This window comes from Octopus bimaculoides, chromosome 13 (genome assembly GCF_046866305.1).
Source record: "Octopus bimaculoides isolate indiv1 chromosome 13, ASM4686630v1, whole genome shotgun sequence".
NCBI lineage: Eukaryota > Metazoa > Mollusca > Cephalopoda > Octopoda > Octopodidae > Octopus > Octopus bimaculoides.
In genome coordinates this window covers 10,534,893-10,560,339 of record NC_142940.1, presented here as the reverse complement: position 1 = coordinate 10,560,339, position 25,447 = coordinate 10,534,893, and the positions used below count along the sequence as shown (strand labels likewise).

At 35.2% G+C, this 25,447-nt stretch overlaps 3 protein-coding genes across 8 annotated transcripts in view; 1 reads left to right on the top strand and 2 right to left on the bottom strand.

Annotated features, from left to right (window-relative positions):
- Positions 1-6,525, bottom strand: part of LOC106874552 (transcription termination factor 2) — a 34,095-nt gene extending 27,570 nt beyond the window's left edge. The window contains exons 1-3 of one of the 2 annotated variants that reach the window (XM_089361484.1): positions 6,430-6,525; positions 4,491-4,599; positions 792-872 (exon numbers count right to left, since the gene is read on the bottom strand). In XM_089361484.1, coding sequence (XP_089217610.1) covers positions 792-872; positions 4,491-4,599; positions 6,430-6,457 — 218 coding nt within the window. In that variant the 5' untranslated portion in view covers positions 6,458-6,525. Of the gene's footprint in view, positions 1-791; positions 873-4,490; positions 4,600-5,386; positions 5,604-6,429 lie in introns of those variants that run through there. The other variant, XM_089361485.1, reaches the window with a different exon arrangement.
- Positions 6,526-9,864: 3,339 nt separating this feature from the next.
- On the bottom strand, positions 9,865-20,975 carry LOC106874553 (eukaryotic translation initiation factor 3 subunit F). Its single transcript, XM_052972333.2, has 9 exons — positions 20,955-20,975; positions 18,048-18,187; positions 15,887-15,957; positions 14,966-15,045; positions 14,138-14,275; positions 13,236-13,327; positions 11,855-11,991; positions 11,087-11,200; positions 9,865-10,055 (listed from the first exon to the last, which is right to left on the bottom strand). The coding sequence occupies exons 2-9, from the start codon at positions 18,151-18,153 to the stop codon at positions 9,957-9,959; spliced, it is 837 nt and encodes a 278-aa protein (XP_052828293.1). The 5' UTR covers positions 18,154-18,187; positions 20,955-20,975; the 3' UTR covers positions 9,865-9,956.
- Positions 18,441-25,447, top strand: part of LOC106874551 (nuclear factor related to kappa-B-binding protein) — a 42,892-nt gene continuing 35,885 nt past the window's right edge. For 2 of the 5 annotated variants that reach the window (XM_089361482.1, XM_089361478.1), the window contains exon 1: positions 21,434-21,554. The gene's annotated coding sequence lies outside the window, so the exon portion shown is untranslated. Of the gene's footprint in view, positions 19,188-21,433; positions 21,743-25,447 lie in introns of those variants that run through there. The other 3 variants (XM_089361479.1, XM_089361483.1, XM_089361481.1) reach the window with 3 other exon arrangements.

The window sequence follows — 25,447 nt, the reverse complement described above, 5'->3', positions numbered from 1 at the left end:
TCCGGGTTTAGTCCCACTGCGTGGCACCTTGGGCAAGTGTCTTCTACTATAGCCTTGGGCCAACCAAAGCCTTGTGAATGGATTTGGTAGATGGAAACTGAAAAAAGCCAGTCGTATATATGCATATGTATATATATGTGTGTTTGTGTGTCTGTGTTTGTCCCCCCAACATCGCTTGACAACCGATGCTGGTGTGTTTACGTCCCCGAAACTTAGCGGTTCGGCAAAAGTGACCGATAGAAGTACTAGGCTTACAAAGAATAAGTTCTGGGGTCGATTTGCTCGACTAAAGGCGGTGCTCCAGCATGGCCGCAGTCAAATGACTAAAACAAGTAAAAGAGTAAAAGAGTATATATATATATATGTATATATATATATATATATATATATTCACTATTTTAGAAATAAAGTTTATGCACACACACCATGTGTGTGGATATATAAATATAATATGTGTGTGTCAGTGTATATATATAATTTTGGCACAAAGCCAGCAATTTCGGGGAGAAGAGATAAGTCGATTACATCAACCCCAGTGCTCAACTGGTACATATTTTATCAACCCTAAAAGGATGAAAGCCAAAGTCGACATCAGCAGAATTTTGATGTACAAATTGACAAAATGTTGCTAAGCAACTTGCCTCATGTGCTAACAATTCTGCCAGCTCTCCTATTAATAATACTGCCAGAATGTATCCAATTCTTTAATATTTCTTCAATGTTCATGTATTCGTGCGATCCCATTAAATACGCACATTAATTGATAGAATAAACAGTAGGAAAACTCTTACCGGTTTTCGCTATCTTTGCGATAAATGGCCTGCAATTCAACAATAGCTGATGGATGTTTATCACAGTTTCTAGGAGTTATGCTGGAAAGAAACGGAAGAAAATTATAGTCATTTTTGAGCAGGATGTAGATGGAGGCGGGGGTGGTAGTGGCAGTAGTAGTGATAATCATATTTAGCTCTAGTTCTGTCTTGATTGAATGATGACAGTTGATGGTTGATGATGATAGTTGAAGATGGTAGGTAATGACGATATTTAGTTCTACCCGAATCTTGATTGAATGATGACTGATAGCTCAGTCTTGCTGGAATGATGATAATGATTGATGATATTTAGGTCTACTGCAGTCTTGATTGATTGATTGATGATTGATGAATAATGATTGGTGATTGACGAATGGTGACTGATGAGTGGTGATTGACGAACGGTGATTGATGATTGATGCATGCTGATTGATGACTGATGGTTGATGATGACAGTTGATAATACTTGATTGAATGATGATGATGGTTGATGATTGGTGGTGATTCTCAATCCTGATTGAATGATGATGATTATGTTTAGTTCTATCTCAGTCTTGACTGACTGAATGATAATGGTGATGATGATTAGCTCAAGAATGATATACTCTGCTATGCCATTGCAGCCACCAGAAAATACACAAACCATATACATTAGTATATGTTATTACAGTAGAGCTGCTTTGAGTGTTGGGCCTCATGGAGGCAAAGTGGTTGAGTTCCTTTCAAGTGTTGGGCCTCACTTAGGCAATGACCAAGACCTTTGGCATTATGTTGTGCATGAGAAGAAGACCCATCAAGCTGAGCAAAAAATTGCAGTCATGGCAGTTACCAGTGTCATGCAAATTGGCACCCGTGCTGGTGGCACATAAACACACCCTAGTGTCATGCAAATGGTACCTGTGCCGGTGGAATGTAAAAGCACCCATTAAACTCTTGGAGTGGTTGGCATCAGGAAGGGCATCCAGCCATAGAAAACCATGCCATATCAGACTGGAGTCTGGTGCAGCCTTCCAGTGTGCCAGCCCGGTCAAACCGTCCAATATATATATATATATAATCAAAATAAGCAACACGGATTTTAAAGATGATTGCAGTACGTACGTTTCATGCTACTCCATTTATTTAAGTAATGTGAGCATTACATTAAATGCAATATGTAGAGCAATCTTCAGCTGCACAAAAATGTAGAAAATTACAGTAGAATAGACATTATAATTGTGGCAACATTTAAAATCCAAGTGGGAAGAAGAATACATAAAAATCCATCTTGACATAGCCAAGGCTATCAGGCTAGTAATTAGTTCTAGGCAGAATTCTAACTGTCTCTGATTTTATTGTCTCTTATCTAGTAGTTATAGTATAAGGGGCAATCACTTCTAAGGAAAGGGAAGGTGTAAGCATTATACATGGATATGGTTATAAAGGTTTCTCTGGTCAGAGTGGCAACACTATTTTAGGTTGGGGTTTTTCTACTGCTATCATAATGTTGAGGAATTAAACCTTAAGCATTTAGGTCAACAGAGCTTTTTCTTTAGTCTGAATAAAGCATCAGTATTGTTTTACAGATATCAATATTAGTTTAAATAATATTTTAATAATAAAAAATCCCAAAGTAATGTCAATTTTGAATTCAAAGGCTATAGATAAGGTGTAAAGTTTAAGAATATTATATATATTGGGCTCAGGAAAACTATTTTGAATTATTTTTAAAATGATTTTAAAATTTAAGCTGATATATATAATAATACTATTTTGAAGACACATAAAAGGTAAGCTTTATTTTTATAATTCAATTAATATTCTTTAATTAGCCCATGTTAGTCTTAAAACAAGTTCATGACTAATTAAACTAGTAATCAATTATCATGTTTCTATATTGGATGTCCTTGTTAATTCCTACTATTCGTTTTCTTTTTTTTGTCCCTTAAACCTTAATAAACCCAAGGTTTAGATTTATTTTAGGCATAAGGATTAGATTTATTTTAGGCATAAGGATTAGATTTATTTAAGTCAAAATATAGAATAAACAAGACACTACCACTACAAGCCCTGAAAAAATGTAATAATAATAATGATCCTTTTAGAGTCAAGCATTAAATACAATAAATAAAATTTAAATTAGGGGAACTAATTAAAAACATTTAGAACTTACGAAACTTCCTATTCTTATAAGCTACATAGGGTTAAGATACATATTAAGAACTAACAGCATTAGCAGAAGTGGTGTGAAAAAATATCTTTCATGGAATAAAGTTGAAATCTTAGTTATCACAAGAAGATTATATGTTAAGGTGAGAGATCAGAAATATATGTTATAAAGGTTCAATTTCCAATTTAAAATATGTGCTAATTAATAGCCCCAGATGAACATGGTAGAAGTTGAAATACTATATTTTGATAATTTTAACTACTTTTTAAAAAATTTAAAAGTGCGAGTCGAGCAGTGTACACACAATACCCTAAGGTCTAATCTATTATTGATTAGATTGGGATTATTTCTAAGTTTAAAAATTTCATATATTTTCATAGAACATAATTCACATCCATATCTACTATTTCTATAAGGTTGAGCTTTTCTTATAATTTCCCATTTAAGGCTAAAATTAATACCATTATCTTTCAACTCCCAAAGTTTACTTGCTAATGTCGTACTATTTGCCTTATGTCTTAGTCTAAAAGAAGACCTATGGTTATATATTCTCTGTTTCACATTAATGCTACATCCTATGTGAATATAATTTTCGGTTATCGTACTTATAATGCATTTGTACACTACGTTACGAGTGCAACAACTTCCTAATAACGGACAATGGGACTTATTTCTGCAGGTGCACCTAGTGGAGCTATCAACCCCACCTATATTATTTCTAATATCTCTATTATTATTGTTACAATTATTTACACTAATATTATTTATCCCTTCCTCAATTCTACTATTAGGTATATTTTGATCATTTCCATCATTATTTAACCAGTTTCCTGATGCGCTATCAGTTAGAATTATTCTTCCAGCATTAGGCATATTGATATTATATGAACTAGGTCCCTGATTCCTATTATTTTCATTGGAGTTGAGCCTATCATCAACTTCAGTTAAACCCTCAACATCAATACTGCTGCATTCTATTTGTTGGTTAAAATTATGGTTGGCAGGACTAAGCATATTATTGTTATCCTCATAATTTCTATTGTCACTGTTATTTCCACTTCTATTTATATAATTATTAGCAATATTATTATTGGTATTTGTTAGATAAATATATATATATATATATATATATATATATATATATATATATATATCATCATCATTTAACGTCCGCTTTCCATGCTAGCATGGGTTGGACGATTTGACTGAGGACTGGTGAACCGGATGGGCACACCAGGCTCCAATCTGATTTGGCAGATTATATATATATATATATATATAAAAGAGATATTGTACATATGCTATTAGGACGACACAACAAATAAATAGATCTTATAATACAGCAGTAAGACAGGCAGACACACAGAGACAGAAAAAAATTCACAGCAATATTGAGAGGGATTCCATTTTACCACAAAGGAACTGGAATTATGACAGACTAAACTAAACCAGTACCTTAATGCCACAAAGACTGACAAACAAAAAAAGATAATGAAATATAAGATTTTTAAGTAATTCTGATGACTTACCTCACAGGTTGAACAAAGTCACAACGAGACTCGCGTACACTACACACATAAAAACTCCTTTTGAAATTAGGGCCAGGTTTCCCTCCGGTTTTCAAGTAACATTCTTTTTCTGCATATATTAAAAGGAAATTGAAAAGAGAGAGAGAGAGATTAGTGATGGATTATCAATACTTTATAAGCTTTCTGTTAGTACACCAGACTATCAATATTGTTCAGGTTAGTAAAGAACTCCACATATTCTTGTGGCAGGGTCCGGGGTTATAGTTCATCACCATTCTATATTGTAAATCCATCATTGTGCTCCAGTTACACTGGTTTTTACACAGAGTGATATTCAAAACAAGGCAAAGTTAAATCTAATACAATAAAGAAAAATATGTAATGACCATTATGTATGCCTTGTCTTTATATATATATATATATATATATACACACACATACATACATGTATATATATAAACACACACACACATATACTCTTTTCTCTTTTACTTGTTTCAGTCATTTGACTGCGGCCATGCTGGAGCACTGCCTTTAGTCGAGCAAATCAACCCCGGGACTTATTCTTTGTACATACATACACACACACACACACACACATATATATATATATATATATATACACACGGATATATGCATATATTTTTACACGCACACACACACACATATACGAGTGTGTGTGTGACTATATTTTACACACCTGTCGTATACGTCGGTTTTGTTTTTTTCACTTTAAAGGTGGATTAATCCCAACAAAATAACATAACTACCTTTAAAGTGAAAAAAACAAAATCGACGTATACGACAGGTATGTAAAATATATTTGTGTACTTTTTCTGTTTATTCTTAATCTTCGTGTTTTTGCAAGATTGAAAAAAAAGTTTCGGAAAGCTAACATTTTTAAATTCTTCGGGAAGCGACACTGTGATAGTTTCTCTATTTAACCGTGCGTGTATATTCCTATTTTTGCTCCTGTTCTCTTCTACTTCTCTACTAGAAACGTTTACTTTGGAATTTACTTCTATTGAGAAAAAGAAATCGTGTGCATGTTATTTTTAACGAAAGTTTTCTTATGACGGCTTCTCTTCACTGTCTAGAAATCTACGGATGCACATACGCACATAATAGAGAAAAATGAAACAAATATGGACGACTTGCTCCGAAACACCACCGAGTGGGGGAACGCTTCTCAAAAATAACCTGCACTTGTTTCCTTCAAAATTCCTACATGCTCGAAATGTACATACATCAAGGTATATTTGTAGAAAATTTCACGAAAAAATATTAATTTTCCTGGAAGTTAAGAAGAATTTAAGTGGACTCTGTTGGAATTTCCGAAAATTGTAGCCCACCACCATTCTAAAACACTTTCACCGGAAAGTTTTGTATATTCGGATTCTACATAGTAAATACTATATGCATAGAAAATTTCATTAAAAAATATTCATTTTTCTGAAAGTTATGACCTCCCAAAGTCTGGGGGGTAAAACCCTGTAGTTATGCCAAATATTTTATGTCTCTAGTTTGATTCGCCGTATTATTGTTTTAAAATTGTTTGTCAATTATATTTGTCGCGCTAAGACAGACATAAAACATCGATAGGTCAGTATTATATGCTTATATTTAAGGGATACAAGCGTGAGTTTGGTCTACTAATCTCCAATATCCCAAAATATTTCATTACCATTCCTTATATATATATATATATAACCAAGTAAAGTTGTAAGGTATATATATATATATATATATATATATATATATATATATATACACACACACACGAAATTAACTACGCACTTGTTTATACCGAAAAACAAAAAGTGAAAGTGAATGGGAAAACGCACTTGAAAAATGATACATAGCTTTCAAAATACTTGTAAAATTAATTAAAATGTCAAATGTCTATTATAGAAATATTTAAAATACTTTTAAAACTTACTGTGTCCAGAACATAAGACTGGTTCCATATTTTGTTATGAAGAGACGGAGCGATATTTAAATTCCCGCACCGAGGGAAAGTGCTTCTTCGATGAACAAGGGCAGATAACTCGCAATTTATTTATTCATATAGATAGATAGATATTTATATAAGGGCATTGCTACAGAATAATGCCACACACTAGACTTCCTAAATAAGCACATTTTACTACCGAATGCGAGGTAGTAAAATGTGTTTATTTGGGAAGTCTAGTGTGTGGCATTATTCTGTAGTAATGCCCATATATAAATATAAACGAATAATTATATTCTTGGGAATAGAAATTTCCCTTATGAATTTTTTGCACACTAGCTTCCTGATAAAATTCTTGTAAAAGATTTTTATTCCATTATTGAATTTATTAATTAGATAGATAGATGGCCAGTCATAACTTTTAACTGAATAAATATATATATATTACTGCTCTTATGCTTTTAAGTATGCTTCTTTTTCTGATATTTTGTATGGATATGGAACAAACTATCTGCATCAGTTGTTAGTTGCCGAGACATTGCATCCTTCTTGAAATTCGCCAATACTACACCTGATATCCTCGCATGTACACGTATATCATGACTCTGATTTTTTTATTGCCCACTAGAGGCAAACATAGAGGGGACAATACAAAGACGTGGGGACACAAAAAAAATGAGAAAAAGCGTATGACAAAACATGAAAATAAAGTTATTCGCCCCACTCCAAGCAACTTCACTGAGAATGTCTACTTTGAGCACTTCCTTTTAGAATGTCTATTTTGCTATTTTTTGTGAGATCCGTATCTAATATGTCTTCAGGCAAATTGCTTATGTTTTATGTTCACCTTCCACACCGTGAACCCACCTTTATATCTTTCCACTCTTTCCTTTTGCTTTTCTGACATTAACAAGCATGCGTGCCACCCATTAACGTTCACATCTCCCTCTAAATCAACCAATACTCACTGCTTCTGTTCCTCACTTGCACCTTTCGATCAACATACACGCAAAACTTTCTTCCTTGGCTGGGGGAGGGGGAGTTTGGGGGGTTCCTGTGTGTCAGCGTTTTTCTTTTTTTGCTTTTGTGTCGGAGGGGAGTAGGTCACTCTGGTGTCAGTGGAGGAGGGGAGGTTGAAAAGGTGTGGGGTTTTACCTGTTTGATTCGCTTTCTTCCTTTTTCTTCTATTCTCCACAACTTTCCATGATACATCATCTTTTACCTCTTCTGTTGGTACATCCTTCTCTGCTGGCTCTTGTGTTCTCTCTTGGTTGGTGAAGAGCAGTCCACTCTAATGTGGCCCTTTTGGCCACATCTGAAGCATCGAGGGATTCTGTCCTCTACCCTAACTCTTAATACCATATCTCCAACAGTTATTGTCTCCACCATTTTTTTTTTATGCTCTCTATCAATCCTTGGATAATCAGCTCCAATGTCCGTCCCTTCCAGTTCATTGCTTCTGTCTTAGTGGCCTGGGGGACTGCTATTTCATCCTCATTACCTAGGAGAACAGCAGCCGCTATCCAGGCCACATCAATTTCTGGGGGAATTCCTTCTACCCTCAACCTGGAAGCCCTCCTTCCAAGATACGTTACGGAATTTCTCGCCAAGTTTCATTCAGTAATCTCAAAAGATCTGGCTTTGAAGATGCTTTCTTCTTCTTTTTATGTAGTGTCCTGTCCATGATGTCCCAGAGGTGTTCAATACGGTTCATATCTGGTGACTAGCTTGGCCATGGAAGCTTTTTAATGCCATTCTCATCCAACAAATCTTGGGTCATTTAGCTGTGTGACAAGGAGCCCCATCTTCCATAAATGGTCTTCTTTAATCATTTCACCACTGAAGAGGCTTGGAAGGAGTCCTTTCTGCAATATTTCACACTCCACCAGCTCTGATCAAGTTAACCAAAGGCTTGTGACTGGATTTGGTTGATGGAAACTGAAAGCAGGTTCAGAAGCAAATCTCTGATTTGATTGGCTCCTCACTTCAACTCTGCAACCCTTCCTACATCAACATGACGTCACCAGTCTTAGTCTTTGCTGTTGTTATTGCTACAGGAAGTGCTCTGAAGAACCTTCTCTCTTAATTCCAGATCCCTTTGTGCCATCTTGCCTGACCCAAAATTCGCAGCATCTTCATCCAAATGCTGTTTTGTGTCCATGAATAAAGAAGTCTTTCTACAGTCATAGCTTTTTTTCCTCAAATTGCTAGACTTTGGAACTCTCTTCCAAGTCTGAAGTAAATCCATTCCTTTCATCTTAATTTCTTCTTCATAGTCCCTTGCACAATGTGGGTTCTCGTCTTGTTCAGTACTTTCTTATAAAGAACAAATATGCGTTAGGAAGGGCAACCAGCTGTAGAAACTCTGCCAGATCAGATTGGAGCCTGGTGCAGCCATCTAGCTCGCCATTCCTCAGTCAAACCATCCAACCCATGCCAGCATGGAAAGTGGACGTTAAACGATGATGATGTGTGTGTATTTGTACCTCATTGTTATCATCATCATCATCATCATCATCATCATTTAACATATTTTTCAAGTTGGCATGGGTTCAAGAGTTTGACCAGAGCTGCATAAGGTTCCAGTCTACTTTGGCTTGGTTTCTATGGGTGGATGTCCTTCCTAATGCTAAACACTTTACAGACTGTGCAGGGTGCTTCTATGTTGACAAGAATGAAGGCATTTGCAAATCAAAAACCCTTTCAGCTTCAGTTGGAGGGAGAAGCATTAACAGTTTTACTGCGGTGAACGAGTACAGCAAAGCGCTAGATATCTGTTCTTTGATATCAGCTATTTGTAAATGAGGGTTACTGCCATATCAATAATGTGGTGTAAACAGTGCCAGACTAGTTACAAATCAGAATATTTTCCCATCTAGGTCATTGATAATGAGGCATTTAATGAAACATTGCACTGATTAACACGATTTTTGTCCTTGAGTAATAACTTATTTCCTATTTGCTTACCTCTAGAAAGAATGAAAAATGGCTAATATTTCCTTCAAACTTTGCTAACATTTATTCAAACCCCAAAGAACCCCACTCCACACATGGCTATGATGCTCTCCCACTACTCCTGCTCGTGATCAGAGATGCACATATTATCAGCGACTAAGGGACATGCTCAACTGGTTAAGGTCAAACAACTGACAAGCAAATCTGTGGCATTGAGCAGAATAATTACTATTATTGCTTCAACAACTCAGCACCGAATCTGTCTGAAATGTAATGAAAAATAGGTGTTTCACAACATTGATATCCAGGTCATAAAACCAAGATCTAAAGGGAATAGTAGTCATTTCCTTTGACTTCTCGGTAGAAGCATAGGAAATAACATTTACTGACCAAAGACAAAAAAGAAAAATTAAATAAATAAAATTATTTTAAATTACACAGTCCAATAGTTAAAACGGCAACTCAAAATTCTATTACATTTTAATTTTATTTCAATATAATTGAAATTACTTTGAAGAGTCCTTGTATTTTTAATAGTTAAATGCATCCTGAATCTTTCCCTACTCTTTAGCACCCATAGCTATAAACATAGTGAGCCTTTCGTTCAGGGCCAGTTGGGCACGAGTTAAGTTGGAGAGGTAAGTAACCATCAGAAGATCCTGCAAAGAAGAAATAAAGAATAAAAATCAATTCACAAATAACACTGAAAATTAACCAAACTCTAAATTAAATTTCTGAACCATTAACTTAAGACTAAACCACTGAATACTTAATTATATTTAAGCTTTTGGCATTTAAACTGGCCATATCCAGCCCAAATATTCTTTTTATTTTTTGACTAGCTGGATCTGGCGTCTCACACCTAACCTGCAATGCCATTCTAAAAACAGTCAATCATATCATTGAAATCCCTAAGCAATGAGATGATGCCTGATTAATTCGAAACAATGTTAATAAATAAGCATTATATTTGAAACAGTAATCTGACGTTTCCTAAAGCCTTGGGGCCAGTTGGTTGTTTGAGAAAAGGTCTCCACTTGAAACTAATTAGCAACAGAAAAAGACCAGCCTACTCCCATACAAAACAATTACATTAAGTCATCAATAAATGGATGGTCATCTTTATTAAAAGAGTCAAAGAGTGGCATTATTAATATTGTGTCTTAGAATGGTTAGCACACTGCAGACAGAAAGTGCAGCAACAGTTTACCTTTGTATAGACAGTCGAGCGAGATCGTGCCAATGCTGCTGGACTGGCTCCTGTGCAGGTGGCACGTAAAATACACCATTTCGAGTGTGGCCATTGCCAGTACCACCTGACTGGCCTTCGTGCTGGTGGCACGTAAAAAGCACCCTTTACACTCTCAGAGTGGTTGGCATTAGGAAGAGCATCCAGCTGTAGAAACTCTGCCAAATCAGATTGGAGCCTGCTGTAGCCATCTGGTTTCACCAGTCCACAGTCAAATCGTCCAACCCATGCTAGCATGGAAAGCAGACGTTAAACGATGATGATGATGTATGTATGTATGTATGTATGTAGTGAGCTCAAAGTCTGCTGAGGTAAAAATTTACCTTTCATCCTTTCAAGGGTTGACAAAATAACTACCAGTTGAACACTGGAGTCAATGTAGTCATCATCTCTTGCACTCATACTTTGAGAGAGAGAGAGAGAGACCATAAACATACTCACCTTTATGTTGGCGTTTAGCATTGCAGAAAATTCATCAGGATCAATCATAGGGACACTGTGAATGAGTTCCATCAGAAAGCGTCCTGTGCTGTTATCTGGAGCAATTTTACCATCCTGAATTATAACAGAAAATAAAATAAAATGCCATTTTTTCCCCCTTTTTTTTTTTTGTTCATCAGTTGTTTCATTTATTAGACAGCAGCCATGCTGGGGCACCACCTTGAAAAATAAGACCCTAAGACTTTTTTTTTTTTTTAATAGGCTCTACTATGACTATATATAAACAGTATAAGAACTATTTGCTGACATGTTACACCAATGCACCTGTAAGATTAAATTCAACATCAAATTAAAAGCAGTGCTAATGGTGTAAACATTATTGATCACATGTACTCAGTGTGTGTATTTTTGTTTATTTGTTGGATTTGCTGTGAGACACTGCTTGGGGATTTGATTTGTCCCAGGCTTAATTCACGTACTTTCTGGTGTTTTAACACTCAACATTAAAAGGAATCATCCCCAAGTTCTATCTCGCCATGATTCCAGAGAAGGAAAAAGACAAATTGAGTATATACACTCAATAATATATATATACACACACAAATCCAGAACTAGCAAACTGACCACTTTGGGTAGGTGAAATTTATTCCAGTTTGGCAACTCCCACTTGTCTCATACCTTCATTGAAGATGATGCCCCAGTATGATCAGTCCAGTGGCTGAGAGAGAAAGAGAAAGGGAGAGAGAGAGGGGTTCAGGACCAACTTACCAGAACATCTTCAACATATTGCTGAACAATTGCAAGCATGCTCTGCAGTCGTCCACAAAGTATGTCTACTTGTTGTAAATCAGTTACCATAGAGACGGACCGTTTAGAAGAAAGCTGGCTTTCCCGAATCAAGTTGACTATAATTAAGAAACAGAAGGAAAAATCATGAAAAGATATTGTCAATTTAAAATGAAAATAATCCAAAACAAAAAGAAAAAAAACAAAACAACTAAAATTAACTCCATGCCCAAGTGACCATCACATCTGCATTCAATGGTTGAAACAAGTTAACCCCTTTTCATTACCATATTTCTGTTGAAGTTCATTGCCTTTATTTCAATTAATGATGATAATGAAGAATTTAGAAAAATAACTTTATCATTATTAATTCGATGTTTGGAACATTAATTAACATCAGATTTTGATGGAAGGTCTTAATTTAGATCACTTTAACAATTTCTGTTACTCAAACCAAATATTTCTACATAACAAGTAACTAAAAATATACAAATCTTATCTGCAGATGGAGCAAAGTTCCATTGGGAAGGTGACACACCAACAGCATGTCCATCAGTGAAAACTTCCCATTCACTACAGATCAGTTCTCAGACCCCCTTCTTATTCTCCAGGTCGTAACGGAGGAGCTTAAGATTGCCTTTTTGTAAGAACTCCCATATAGTGATGGGATATCATTCTTGTAGCTGAATCCATCAAAGAATTAAAGAACTACTAAACATATAAGCAAGCCCTAGAGTTGAGAGGCCTAACAGTAAATCTATCATGGGCAAATGTTTTTTTTTAGCTAGCAAGAAGGCAGGACTCAGCAACCATCAACAAAGCAATCATATTCATGAAGCACAAAAGATTCAATATGTAGAAAAAGAGCAGCCGGGGTTTCTTCTGCACTGAACCATTGCTGCTGATCATCACCACCATTTAACGTCTGTTGTCCATTTAGGCATGAGTTGGATGGTTTGACCAGAGCTGGCAAGCCAGTGAGCTGCACCAAACTCAAGTCTGATTTTGCATGGTTTCTACGGCTGGATGCCCTTCCTAATGCCAACCACTTTACAGAGTGTGCTAGGTGCCTTCATGTGGCACCACATAGGCACTGCACAGGCACTTTTATATGACACCACCTCGAGTGTTGAGACTGGTCCTTCCAGGAGGGACCAATCTTAACACTTCTGCTGCAGAGTACAGGTCTTCTTGAATACAAGGCATCAAGCATCTCAGTCCTTTGTCATCCTGTCAGAAAAGTTCAGTGTCTTGAGGTCGTTTTTCAGTACTTCGTGTACTTCATGTAAATTATGAGTGCATATAACAGGCAGTAAATTATGAGTGCATATAACAGACAGAGATATTTCAAAGAACTACTTACTTGCAACTTGCTCTGTCTCGTACTTAATAATTTCTACATTAACTGGTGTAAACATGATACCGGTTGACTTGTTGGCAACACCCATTGGTGTACTGGAATATGACAAAAAGAGCAAAATAATAAACAGTTATGCTTCATACTGCAAAATACATCTCTACACATGCATAAATATTTATAAAAATATTACACACACATCATCACCATCATCGTATAACATCTGCTTTCCATGCTAGCATGGGTTCGATAGTTTGATTGAGGACTGGTGAAACCAGTTGGCTGCACCAGGCTCCGATCTGGCAAGGTTTCTACAGCTGGATGCCCTTCCTAACGCCAACCACTCTGATTTATATTTTTAAAAATATATATGTATATATGTGTGTATTTGTATGTGTTTATGTATGTCGTGGTCGATGCCAATGCTGCCTGACTGGTTTCCATGCTGGTGGCACATAAAATGCACCCACTACACTCCCAGAATGCTTTTTACATGCCACTGACACGGGAGCCAGTCAGGGGGCACTGGCATTGACCACGACATACATAAACACATACCTATTTTCTGAAATATAAGTCAATATAGTAGAGTGTAAACATGTGTTGGCGTCACATTTAATGCACCTGGTACACTGTGTAAAGTGGCTGGTATTAGGGAGGGCATCCAACTGTAGAAACCATGCCAAAATAGACAAATAGAGCCCAGGCAATGCTCCAGCTGGTCAGCTCTTGTCAAACTGTCCAACCCATAGCAGCATGGAAAATAGTCATTGAATGATGATGATGATGCAGTGTAAACTATCTGTCAAAATCTTGCTGCATTTCTCATGGAATTTTTATAAAACAAGCAGAATATTTTGACCAGATATGGCTGGTTTAAATACTAAGAGGTTAATTTGTTTACTTACCTGATAAAAGCTTTAACACCCATTTTTCCAGTCATCAAAGATGTGTCTACTGTAATATGCACAGGATTCTTCGCTTCACGAGCATAATACTCATGAATGAGCACAGAGTACTCAGATATTTCACCACTACTGGAAAACCTATCAATTGAAAAGTAATAATAAAAAACAGAAAAACATTTCGACAATACAATAGCCAGACCAGATAAAAAAAAATTTTTTTTAAAAACATAGTTCCAGGTTCAGTCCTACTGCATGGCAATTTGGGAAACTGAACCTTTCAGGTGAGATGACAAAAGACTGAGATACTTGACCGTACTCAAGACCTGTACCCTGTAGCAGAAGTGTTAAGGCTGACCCTGCTGGTGGCGTAAAGCGTTTGTGCAGTGCCACATAAAAGCACCCAGCAGACTTTGTAAAGTGGTTGGTGTTAGGAAGAGTATCCAGTCATAGAAACCATACCAATGGGGTTTGGTGAAGCTCCCCAGCTCTGGTCAAACCATGCCAGCATGGACAACAGACATTAAATGACGATGATGATGATACACACACACACACACACACACACAGTCTGCCAAAGTTTGGGAACCACTGCCTTACATTAACACAAGGCCAGACATTTGGGGGGGGAACACCTGATTTTTATTGACTCCAGAATTATTTTACTGACACCAGAAGGTTAAAATGCAAAGCTGACTTAGAATATTAAGAGCTGGAAGAAATACTGCAAGGCATATTCTAACAATTCCGCCAATCCATCACCATCATCTTTCTAATTATAATAGCCATACTAATTTTCCAGATAATTGATCACAGAACTTAGCAACTTACCAGCCGACTATGACTTCAGAACTGTTGACTTTCCTGTGAAGGTCGTACATATTTCGAGCATATTCAATATCAACAGCAACCTGAATGAAAATAACAATTTCTTTATCACTGCACAATATAATGAATCGAGGGAATAGGCAATTGGTCTAAACACAGTATATGACTGGTATCTCATCAATCCAGAAAGAGGAAAAACAAACGAACAAAAAAAGCTAAAATTAAATTTGACTGGATTTGAATTTGAACCCCTATAAGTACCAATTTAAGAAAGAAATGAGAATCAGGCTTGTAATAGGAGTGAAACCATTCAGCTATCATTTCAGCTAATTACATAATTTTATGCGTAATATCCTGTAAACATTATATTACAATTAATATGCCTATTATCACACGTGTTATTGCTCGTTCCTCTTTCTCTGTGTGTGTATTTTCTATCCTTTTACTTGTTTCATTCATCTGACTGCAGCCATGCTGGAGCACCACCCCAAAGTATTTTTGTTGAACAATTTGACCCCAGGACTTAGTTTTTAAGTCTCAGTACTTATTCTATCGATCTCTTTACCAAACTGCTAAGTTAAGGGGATGTAAGCACACCAACACCCGTTGTCAAGTGATAATGGGGGGGGGGACAAACACCGACATATATATATATGTATATATATATATATATATATATATATATATTCAAACTGTCCAACCCATGTCATCATGGACAACATATGTATGATGATGATGAAGAATTTAGTAAGATAACTTTGTCCAGTGTTTGAAACATTAATTAATATGGAATTTTTAAGGCAAGTTTTTGGATCACTTTAAAGAAGGAGTTGGTATCATCCAATCAAGGGCACTCTCAGGCAGGTTGGTAGCAAAAGATAAATAACAATAAAGACACACACATGTATGTACATCTATACTTACTTCATCTTCTGATTCGTTATGTGGAACGGTGAAGCAATTAGAAACTTCAACTGCCCCTTTCTCACAGGTACCTAAATCGAAAGAAATAATTGAAAAAAAAAAAAATGTTTACTAGATATATTAGAGAATACATCACTCTTTTACTCTTTTATTTGTTTCAGTCATTTGACTGTGGCCATGCTGGAGCACTGCCTTTAGTTGCAGGTGACACGTAAAAGCACCCACTACACTCTCGGAGTGGTTGGCGTTAGGAAGGGCATCCAGCTGTAGAAACTCTGCCAAATCAGATTGGAGGCTGGTGTTGCCATCCGGTTTCACCAGTCCCCAGTCAAATCGTCCAACCCATGCTAGCATGGAACGCAGACGTTAAACGATCATGATGATGAAATCAACCCCAGAATTTATTCTTTGTAAGCCTAGTACTTATTCTATCAGTCTCTTTTTGCTGAACTGCTAGGTAGACGCACTAACATCAGTTGTCAAGCGATTAGGGGTGGGGGGCAAACACACAAACATATACATATATATACGACAGGCTTCTTTCAGTTTCCATCTACCAGATTGACTCACAAGGCTTTGGTCGACCCGAGGCTATAGCAGAAGACACTTGCCCAAGGTACCACGCAGTGGAACTGAACCCAGAACCATGTAGTTGGTAAGCAAGCTACTTACCACACAGCCACTCCTGCACCATTTTTTCAATACCTCAAACTTACAAACAAAACACACACATCACAGATGAATAAATCAAAGGCTACCAAACTGAGAATGATGTAACTGAAGACAAAGATCCAGAATGTCTCATTTGTTTTTCTCACAAGAGACAATTCTTTAACTTTATAACACAACAATTTTTAACTTTGGCAGAGAGCTACAAATTTGAGGAGAGGCACAGCTGGTTGATGCCAGTATATTTACTTATTTAATGAAAGGAATTCACTAAAATCTATTTTTCTCATACATAAAAGCATGAAAAAAGTAGCCTCAACAGTTTTTGAATTTTCCCCCACCACTAGCTTGAAGAATGAGGCAATGTCCACTGCCTTCACATACCCTCCAAATTTGGTAAGATTGGTGCTGTTAGTTGTCACAATATTATGGTACAGTTGGAGTGTAAGGGTACTACCTGAATAGAGGCAGTACCTTTGGTATGTGGCAGCTGCACCTAACCAGGAATGGCCAGGTGCACAGACATCACTGATCCTCATTCAGTTCCTTGTCTCTCACTTGATGGCTCCAAGCACAGTACACAACAGTCAAGGAACACGAAGGAAAGATGCTTATGTTGTCAGCTTCAAGTATTTACATCAAAGATGTGATTTAAAAAGAAAACTAAACAAAAAAAAACTACGAAGATTTTTATAAATTTCCTTTTTTTCCCTCCAATCATTCATATCTTCCATAAAAAGAATAACCATTTTTTTTTTCAATTCTAAGGTAGTCTAACAACACGAATATGAATTACCATTTCGACTCTACTTACTTATACATTGATTTGTCAACTTTGTACGTGCGTACGGGGAAGGGAACTTAATATGTATGTTATGTGTACTAGATAATTGGATGACAGATAGTATATTGTTATATTTTAAACTGATTAACAAGAAATCGAAACAAAATTCCAACTTTAACTCAATTTTGGTTAAAATATATTTTAGCGGAGTAACTATCCTTTTTATACACTTTTTTCCTTCACATAAAAACATGCTTGTGAAGAAACAAACTGAAAAATAACACAAACGATTTTACATCGTTAAAATATACTTTAGTCCTAGCTTATATTGCTATGTTTACGACTATTGGAGGATCTTATAAGCAACTACCAACATATGGGTTATTCAGTTATTAACTAACTAGATAAAAACGTCAGAAAATTAAATCAAATATAGATCATTAAAAGAACACAAAAAAAACACAGTAACGTGACTATTAAAAGAATGCATTGATTTACGATAGATAATCTTATAACGTATAAATTAGTAAATATGAAATAGTTTTAGAATTTAGTGTTTGTTAATTAATTAATAATAGATGACTAACCCAGCAAACCAAATGTGCTTTGGGAAAACGTGATATTAAATGGGGGAAAAAACATGTCTATTTATGATGGTTGGGGAGAGTGTGATGAGACTTATTAATGAAATTCAATAATAAATTGTACCTAATAGTGTTCCAATAACTCGGTGTGCATCTTCTTGTCTTCGTTCATAAGCATCGACGATAGAAAATAAGACCACGGGATGAACACGGCACACGAGGCCCGCCATTTTGATAATAAGAGACCGGATATGATAAATGGGACTGAAAAAACGAAAAACGAAAACGAAATTGATAAACCGCTGATGAAAACTGATACAAAAGGTGTTGAAACCGAAAAGAAAATTTTTATTAATTATCTAAAAGTCTTGTTTGTCTTTCATTTAATTGTTCCATAAAAACTTTTGCATATATATTTAAATTTGTCGTTTATTCGATTGGTTGGAAAATACTACTCAGTGAAATTCTTAAGAAATGATACAGACTTTATTGTCCCATTCCTATTTTTACTGATTGCGAAGTCAATTTCTTCGACTTCCACTTGTCGCATGGGAACTGACGAAGTTTAGATTTCACGACATTGTTTTTCTCTCTTCATTTATAGCCATTTCATATCAACTACTATGGAAAGGCATGAATACCATATAATCTCATTTCTTCTTCCTGTTTATTATGAATTGCTAATGTTTTACTTTATATATTTCTTGGGAAATGAAAGCGGTGTGCTGGCAGAATCGTTAAAGTGATCAGACAAAATGCTTAGCAGTATTTTTTCCGGCTCTTTATGTTCTGAGTTCAAATTCCGCCGAGGTCAACTTTGCCTTTCATCCTCTCGACGTTGGTGAAACAAGTACTATTTGAGTATTAGAATTGATGTAATCGACTTAACCCTCCCACTAGAATTTACTGGACTTGTGCCAAAATTTGAAACTATGTATCAAAAGGCAGCGACCAGGCAAAATCATTAACAAACCGAACAAAATGCTTAGCGGCATTTAATCCATTTTAACGTTATCAGTTCAAATTCTGCCGAGATTGACTTTGCCTTTCATCCTTTCAGGCGATAAAATACGTATCAGTTGATAAAATGGTGATCACATTCTATGGACACGAATGTGTCTTTTGAGGCCTGCTGGTGCCTTGCAAACCTTTAGGCAAAGGGAACAAGGTGAGGACTTAGTTTGCTTGTGGATCATTTACTCCATGTTTTCTTGAGTTGAAAACAAGGCCTGCTTTGCTTCGTGCCACAAAACCACAATGACAGGTAAGGTTTCCATTTAAAATCCCGTTTAATAATGAGATATGTGAAGGCGGCGAGCAGACAAAATCGTTACCATGTCGGGCAAAGTTCTCAGCGGCATTTCACCCGTCTTGATGTTCTGAGGTCAAATTCTACCGTGGTCGATTTTTGCTTTCATCCTTTCTGGATCGATAAAATAGAAACCAGTTAAGTACATGGATCGATGTAATCGACTTACCCCACCCACCTCTTCCGTAATTGCAGGTCTTGTGCCAAAATTTGAAATCTATTGATAGGCCAATGGATTTAGGGTCTGAAGGAAAGCTGTAAAGCCAAGCACTTTACGGACGTGAAACCCCGGGTAATCCCATAAGCCGGCCATATCTAAATTTATATATTGATGCATATGTATACATCTATTGAGATGTGTAAGTTTGATCTATTATATCTTCTATAAAGCTAACAATATCTACGATCACTTCTCAGGAATTTAATGGTCATTAAATCACAAGCATACTACGAAGATTTGTTTGGAATCCCCAGACAGCCTCTGGCATCAAGAGACATGGAAGGTACCAGTATCTGCTGATTAAATTGGTCTTTGAGTGCTTGATTCCTCTTTATCTTATTGACCCAGAAGGATGAAAGACAAAGCTAATTTCGGCAGGTTTAAGCACATCACTGTAAATGAAATAAATGAGCTAATAAAATAAAGTAACAAAGTGTCCTTGGACCTAAATTACAGCCAGTTGGATGGAGTGAGGCGTGACAATGTGGTAAGAAGCTTGCTTACCAACCACATGGTTCTGGGTTCAGTCCTACTGCGTGGTACTTTGGGCAAGCGTCTTCTACCACAGTCTTGGGCCGAACAAAGCCTTGTAAGGGAATTTGGTAGACGGATACTGAAAGAGACCTGTTGTATGTGTGTGTGTGTATCTATCTATATATATATATATATATATATATATAATTGCTGTATTTCGGGAGGGCATTTTTTCCTTTTTGTCAAATAAAGGGGCCAGAGGATTAGGTTAGGAGTTATGTCCCTTGGATGGGATATGTAATTATAAGATTCAAGGATCTAAGCGTAGGAAGTTTGTAAGCTTCGAACTAGGAAACATATATCTGAACTTTACCTGCCCGACTCCCTCAGTTTGGATATTTATATGTATAGATATATACACACACATACAAGTTTTTTCAATGTCTCTCCGTTCCATTTAGTTTCTCTTATTCCTTTCTGTTGAAGGGCGTAGGCTCGAAACGTAAAAGACTTTTTCTTACTTTTCCCCGAGAGTCAAACTAATGCACTTTTTTGTTGTTCATACACCTGTCTTCGTCTTTTGTTTTACGATAAATTTCAAATATATATATATGTGTGTGTGTGTGCGCCTTTGTCCCCCATCACCGTTTGACAACCGGTGTTGGTGTGTTTACGTTTCGGTTACCTAGCAGTTCGCCAAAGTGACCGATAGAATAAGTATCAAGCTTATAAAGCAAATAAGTACTGGGGTCGATTCAGTCGAATAAAAATTCTTCAAGGCGGTGCTTCTGCATGGCCGCAGTCTAACGACTGAAACAAGTGAACGGTAAAAATAATAATAATAATAAGGATGGACACAGTTTAGTATTTGCGAGGGAATACACACTGCTAACCCTATGGGTATTGTTCTATTGATTTACATTCACTAGAACCGTTGAGAACAACTAAAGTACAAATCAATTAGTTGAATAGGTCATTAAGTTTATATTGATCCGGCTTTTTATAAATTAACTAGAAGTTTCCCATACCTTTTTGAGAAAAGTAGACAGTATACAAAATCTTGAATTTTCCAGCCGGAAGAAGTTAAAATTAACCCTTTCTGGATTTGTGTTTAGCCCATAAAGGGACGTAACTAAATATAAGAAATAATTTACTTCGTTATATAATAATTTCTACTGTTCTTCTGAACTTTTCACTTCTTTGTCGCAACAAATGTTAGTGTTTATCGTCTTAAAAGGGGTTTTTGTAGTAAGGATTTTTCCGAAACGAAAACAGTTATTATGTCCAATCAAAATTTTGGTATCACCAATTTAAAAATCCGGTACGCCAAATGAATATCTTTATAATAATAAAAACATTTTACTATTCGCAAAATTGTGACCTAGTGTCATTTTTATGATATAATATAAATTTTGAAGTGAACATTGTAAAAAATAACCGTAATTTAAGAGAAAAGATGCCTTTCTTCTTCGTTTATCATTTGCTCCGAGATACTAGTATGGAGCTCAGTTCACTTCCGGTATTTATGTTGGAGATTTTGTGTTTTGAATCTGGAATGCAAAGAATCTCCGATGCAAAGTGTTATTTCATACCTAATGCTTTAATACCAACTCTGACTTTGTTGGAAGGTTAGTGGACGGGACTTTTATTTTTTTTTTTCGTTTCTTAAAGATCCACGTCGGACCTCTGTTGCTTCTGTTCTGACAGCATGGCCCTTTGAAATTAACAAAGCATTTAAGCCTTAACTGTCTGTTATAATGACTCTTATTATATCCGGGGTGCTGGATGAATATCTTTCTTATATTGCCAGTTTAAAGTAATTTCTTTCTTTCTTTCTTCTCACGCCTATATTTACTCATACCTGTAGATTTACTACTTTATTAAACCCTATTATTGACCACTAATAATTACCTTAATAAATAACACTTTTTGTTTTACCAAGATCATGTATATTTATATATATATAAATGTTCGTTTATATTAATATATACTTATATATATTCATATATTTGACACATGTATAATTTAGGAGAAAAAAAGAAACGACTTTTCCCTCTATTCTCTCGAAATATGTCCCTTCTTTATTACTACTTCAGTCTTGTTAAGAATTCCTTTAGGGATTAAATTAGCGGTAATAGTTCGAAATACTTTTAAAGACTCCTTGCAAATCACTTATATAATTCCAGTTACTATTATATAAAAAAAAAAAAGAAACATCGACTAGTTTTTTTATAAATATATTTCCTATTTTCTTTCCTCGTTTCACACTTTTGACAATCTACTTTTAATGCTGAAGATGTGTAGAACCACACAATTCCAGATATTAACAGCGATTCCTTAATTCTATTTGGAATCAAAGGCCGAATTTTAGTTACTATTAAGTTAAGTTTTCACCGAAAATGAATATATTCATCGAAAGTAAACAAGTCACGAACCACTTTCTTGGAATGTTTCGTTTTTTTGTTTTGTTTTTTTTTCCACAATGATCAAGGGTGGACTTCTGTAGAAGGACACAGTCAACTGAATCGGTCCTTAATATACTACTGGTATATGCCTTGTCTAAGACCCCCCTTCCTATGATGTAATATCTTGGTCGCTTAAGTTGCTACAATTAACAACCAGTCAAATCATCTTCCAATTACCCTTCCGTCTTTTGGAGTCCTCAAGTCCTTGATATTTTAAACTGATGTAACGATCATAGTAACTAGAACACAGAATACCTTGAAACATAGGTTTGCTTGATCAGGACTAGCTTAGGGGTTAAACAACGGTAAATTTTGAAAAGCGCGGATGCACTTATCAAAATTTATACCATAACAACGACCGTCCTATGCCAAGAAGGTTAACTGGCGGAGTTGATTCCTGCAGGATGTTTCCAATAGAAACGACGTCCTGGTAGATTCAAGGGGCACGGGGATAGAGTGTTTGTTACATATAAATGACCCCTAGTGACTATTAAAAAAATTCCAAATTATTTTCTTCAAACATTTTAATCGTTTATTATTTTTTGGACAAATGAGTGGGTGAGGTGGGGTGGGGTGGAGGTTAATATTTTAAAGGAAGACAAATAGGGGGGGGGCGTTGTTTTTTTTGTTTTTTTTTTAATCCCTGTACTATAAGTAGAAGGCGCTTACTCATGTTGCTGTGCAGTGGAACTGAACTCAAAACCACATGGTTTGGAAATTGACTAAAATTAGAATAAATACATTATGTTCCTGTGTGTCATAAGGTGTGACTAAAAGAACTGGTGACAAAAAAAAAAAACCCTGTTCAGTCTATACTAACACGGAAAACTAGTATAAAAAAATGAAAGATATAAATACATCTTCAGCTATATAAATGTGTGTGTGTGTGGTTATGTATTTATATTTACCCCTCAAAAACTCAGCAATGGGACATCCTCGAAAAAAAAAAACAAGTTTTATTTTTGAAATCTACATCCCAAAGAAAAGGTCACCCATAAATAATATAAACAAAATATAGTTTGCTCTGAGAAATAACTTTTAAATTGGTAACCCTCCCACTCACTATCTTTCATCACCAATGTATATCTATATACTTACCATACTCTTTGACACTCTCTCAGAAGCAGATATTACTCATAAATCCAGATCTAATCTGGATTTATCGGTTCCACTGTGGCTGCTAAGTGCTTTTCATCTTTTATTGATATACCTCTGTGCTTTTTAAGCACTATATAAGACGCTTTCATGAGACAAATCCTACAGTTCTTTTGCTTTCTATATATGTATGAGGGGGTGCTGAAAAGATCCTGGCTTTAAGGGTATCACAAAAGGGCCTGGTTGGAGACCTAACCTTCCAAGTTCTTTTACGGGGCTTAGAAAAACTGAAGGACTGCTGCAGTTAGTGTGTGAATCTGAGAGGGGAATATGTTCGATAAAATCATAATTAACTGATCCTCTATTTTCTTTTGCCCAAAGCCAGAAACTTTTCAGCACCATCTCATATATATATATATATATATATATATATATATATATATATACATATATATGTCAAGATTTACAGAATATTGAAACGGATGTTAAATGATGATGATGATGAGATATTTCACACCTGTATCTCATTGTTGTTGATTTTTCTAAGGTTGCGGTTCTGTCTTACATTGAATCTGAGAATCCTTAAGAAAACATGATTAGGGGTCATTTTGTTGTTTTAGCATTTTTTTTTTGTTCTGCCTGTAATACATTCTCATCATTTGCACTTAATTTCCTTTATTTATGATGCCAGCACACAGCCACCTTATTTACTAACATGTTATCACACACACACACACTCTCATGTGTGTTTGTTTATATCCATCTTTGTGTTTATGTTTAAAAGCATGCTCTAACTTAGTGATTTGACAAATAGAGATTGATAAGTAGCAGACTTAAGAACAAGTATTGAGTTCTTAAGTATTAAAAATAAGTATATGATGGACTAAACCATTGAATGTGATGTGATATCCCATGACGAGTTACAAAAACCAGTAAAAGCATATGTATGTAAATATATATATATATATATATATATATGTATATATATATATATGTATATATATATATATATGTATATATATATATATATATTGTATATATATATATGTATATATATATATATGTATATATATATATATGTATATATATATATATGTATATATATATATATGTATATATATATATATGTATATATATATATATGTATATATATATATATATGTATATATATATATATATATATATATATATATATATATATATATATATATATGTATGTATATGTGTATATATATATGTATATATATATATATATATGTATATATATATATATATATATATATATGTATGTATATGTGTATATATATGTATATATATATATATATATATGTATATATATATATATAATATATATATGTATATATATATATATATATATATATGTATATATATATATATATATGTATATATATATATATATATATGTATATATATATATATATATATATATATATATATATATATAATATATATATATTATATATATATATGTATATATATATGTATATATATTCATGTGAGGGCACATGGAGTAGTGGTTAGGGTGTTGCACTCATGATCTAGCGATTGTGATTTCAATTCCTAGACCGAGTGATATGTTGTATTCTTGAGCAAAACACTTCATCTTGTGCTGCTCTGCAATCACTTCGACACCTGATGCGTGGTACACCTGTGTGCACCTGTTCAGACAACGTTGATTTGATGGGAGAATGTGAGCTAATGTGTGGCATGAACATTTGATCCGTATAAACAAATCATTTGTGCAGGTCATTCGGCAGAAGCTGAACGAACGCTCAAATGTCATCTTTGACAGGAAAGTCCATCATATGTTTTCATACTTATGTGCTGCATCTCCATTCAGTTGAAGCTGTCTTTTGAATTACTTGGTGATCTCACTTGTGTCAATACCATGAAAGAAAGCACCCAGTACACTCTGTAAAGTGGTGCTGCTAGGAAGGACA

What these genes read in the sequence shown, in the direction of transcription:
- LOC106874553 (XM_052972333.2), bottom strand. Translation starts at nt 18,153, where the DNA reads ATGGCGGGCCTCGTGTGCCGTGTTCATCCCGTGGTCTTATTTTCTATC. An exon ending in TCTGAAGTCATAGTCGGCTG is followed by an intron (nt 14,276 to 14,965) that starts GTAAGTTGCTAA and finishes TTCAATTGATAG; the next exon opens with GTTTTCCAGTAGTGGTGAAA. An exon ending in GGTGTTAAAGCTTTTATCAG is followed by an intron (nt 13,328 to 14,137) that starts GTAAGTAAACAA and finishes GTCATATTCCAG; the next exon opens with TACACCAATGGGTGTTGCCA.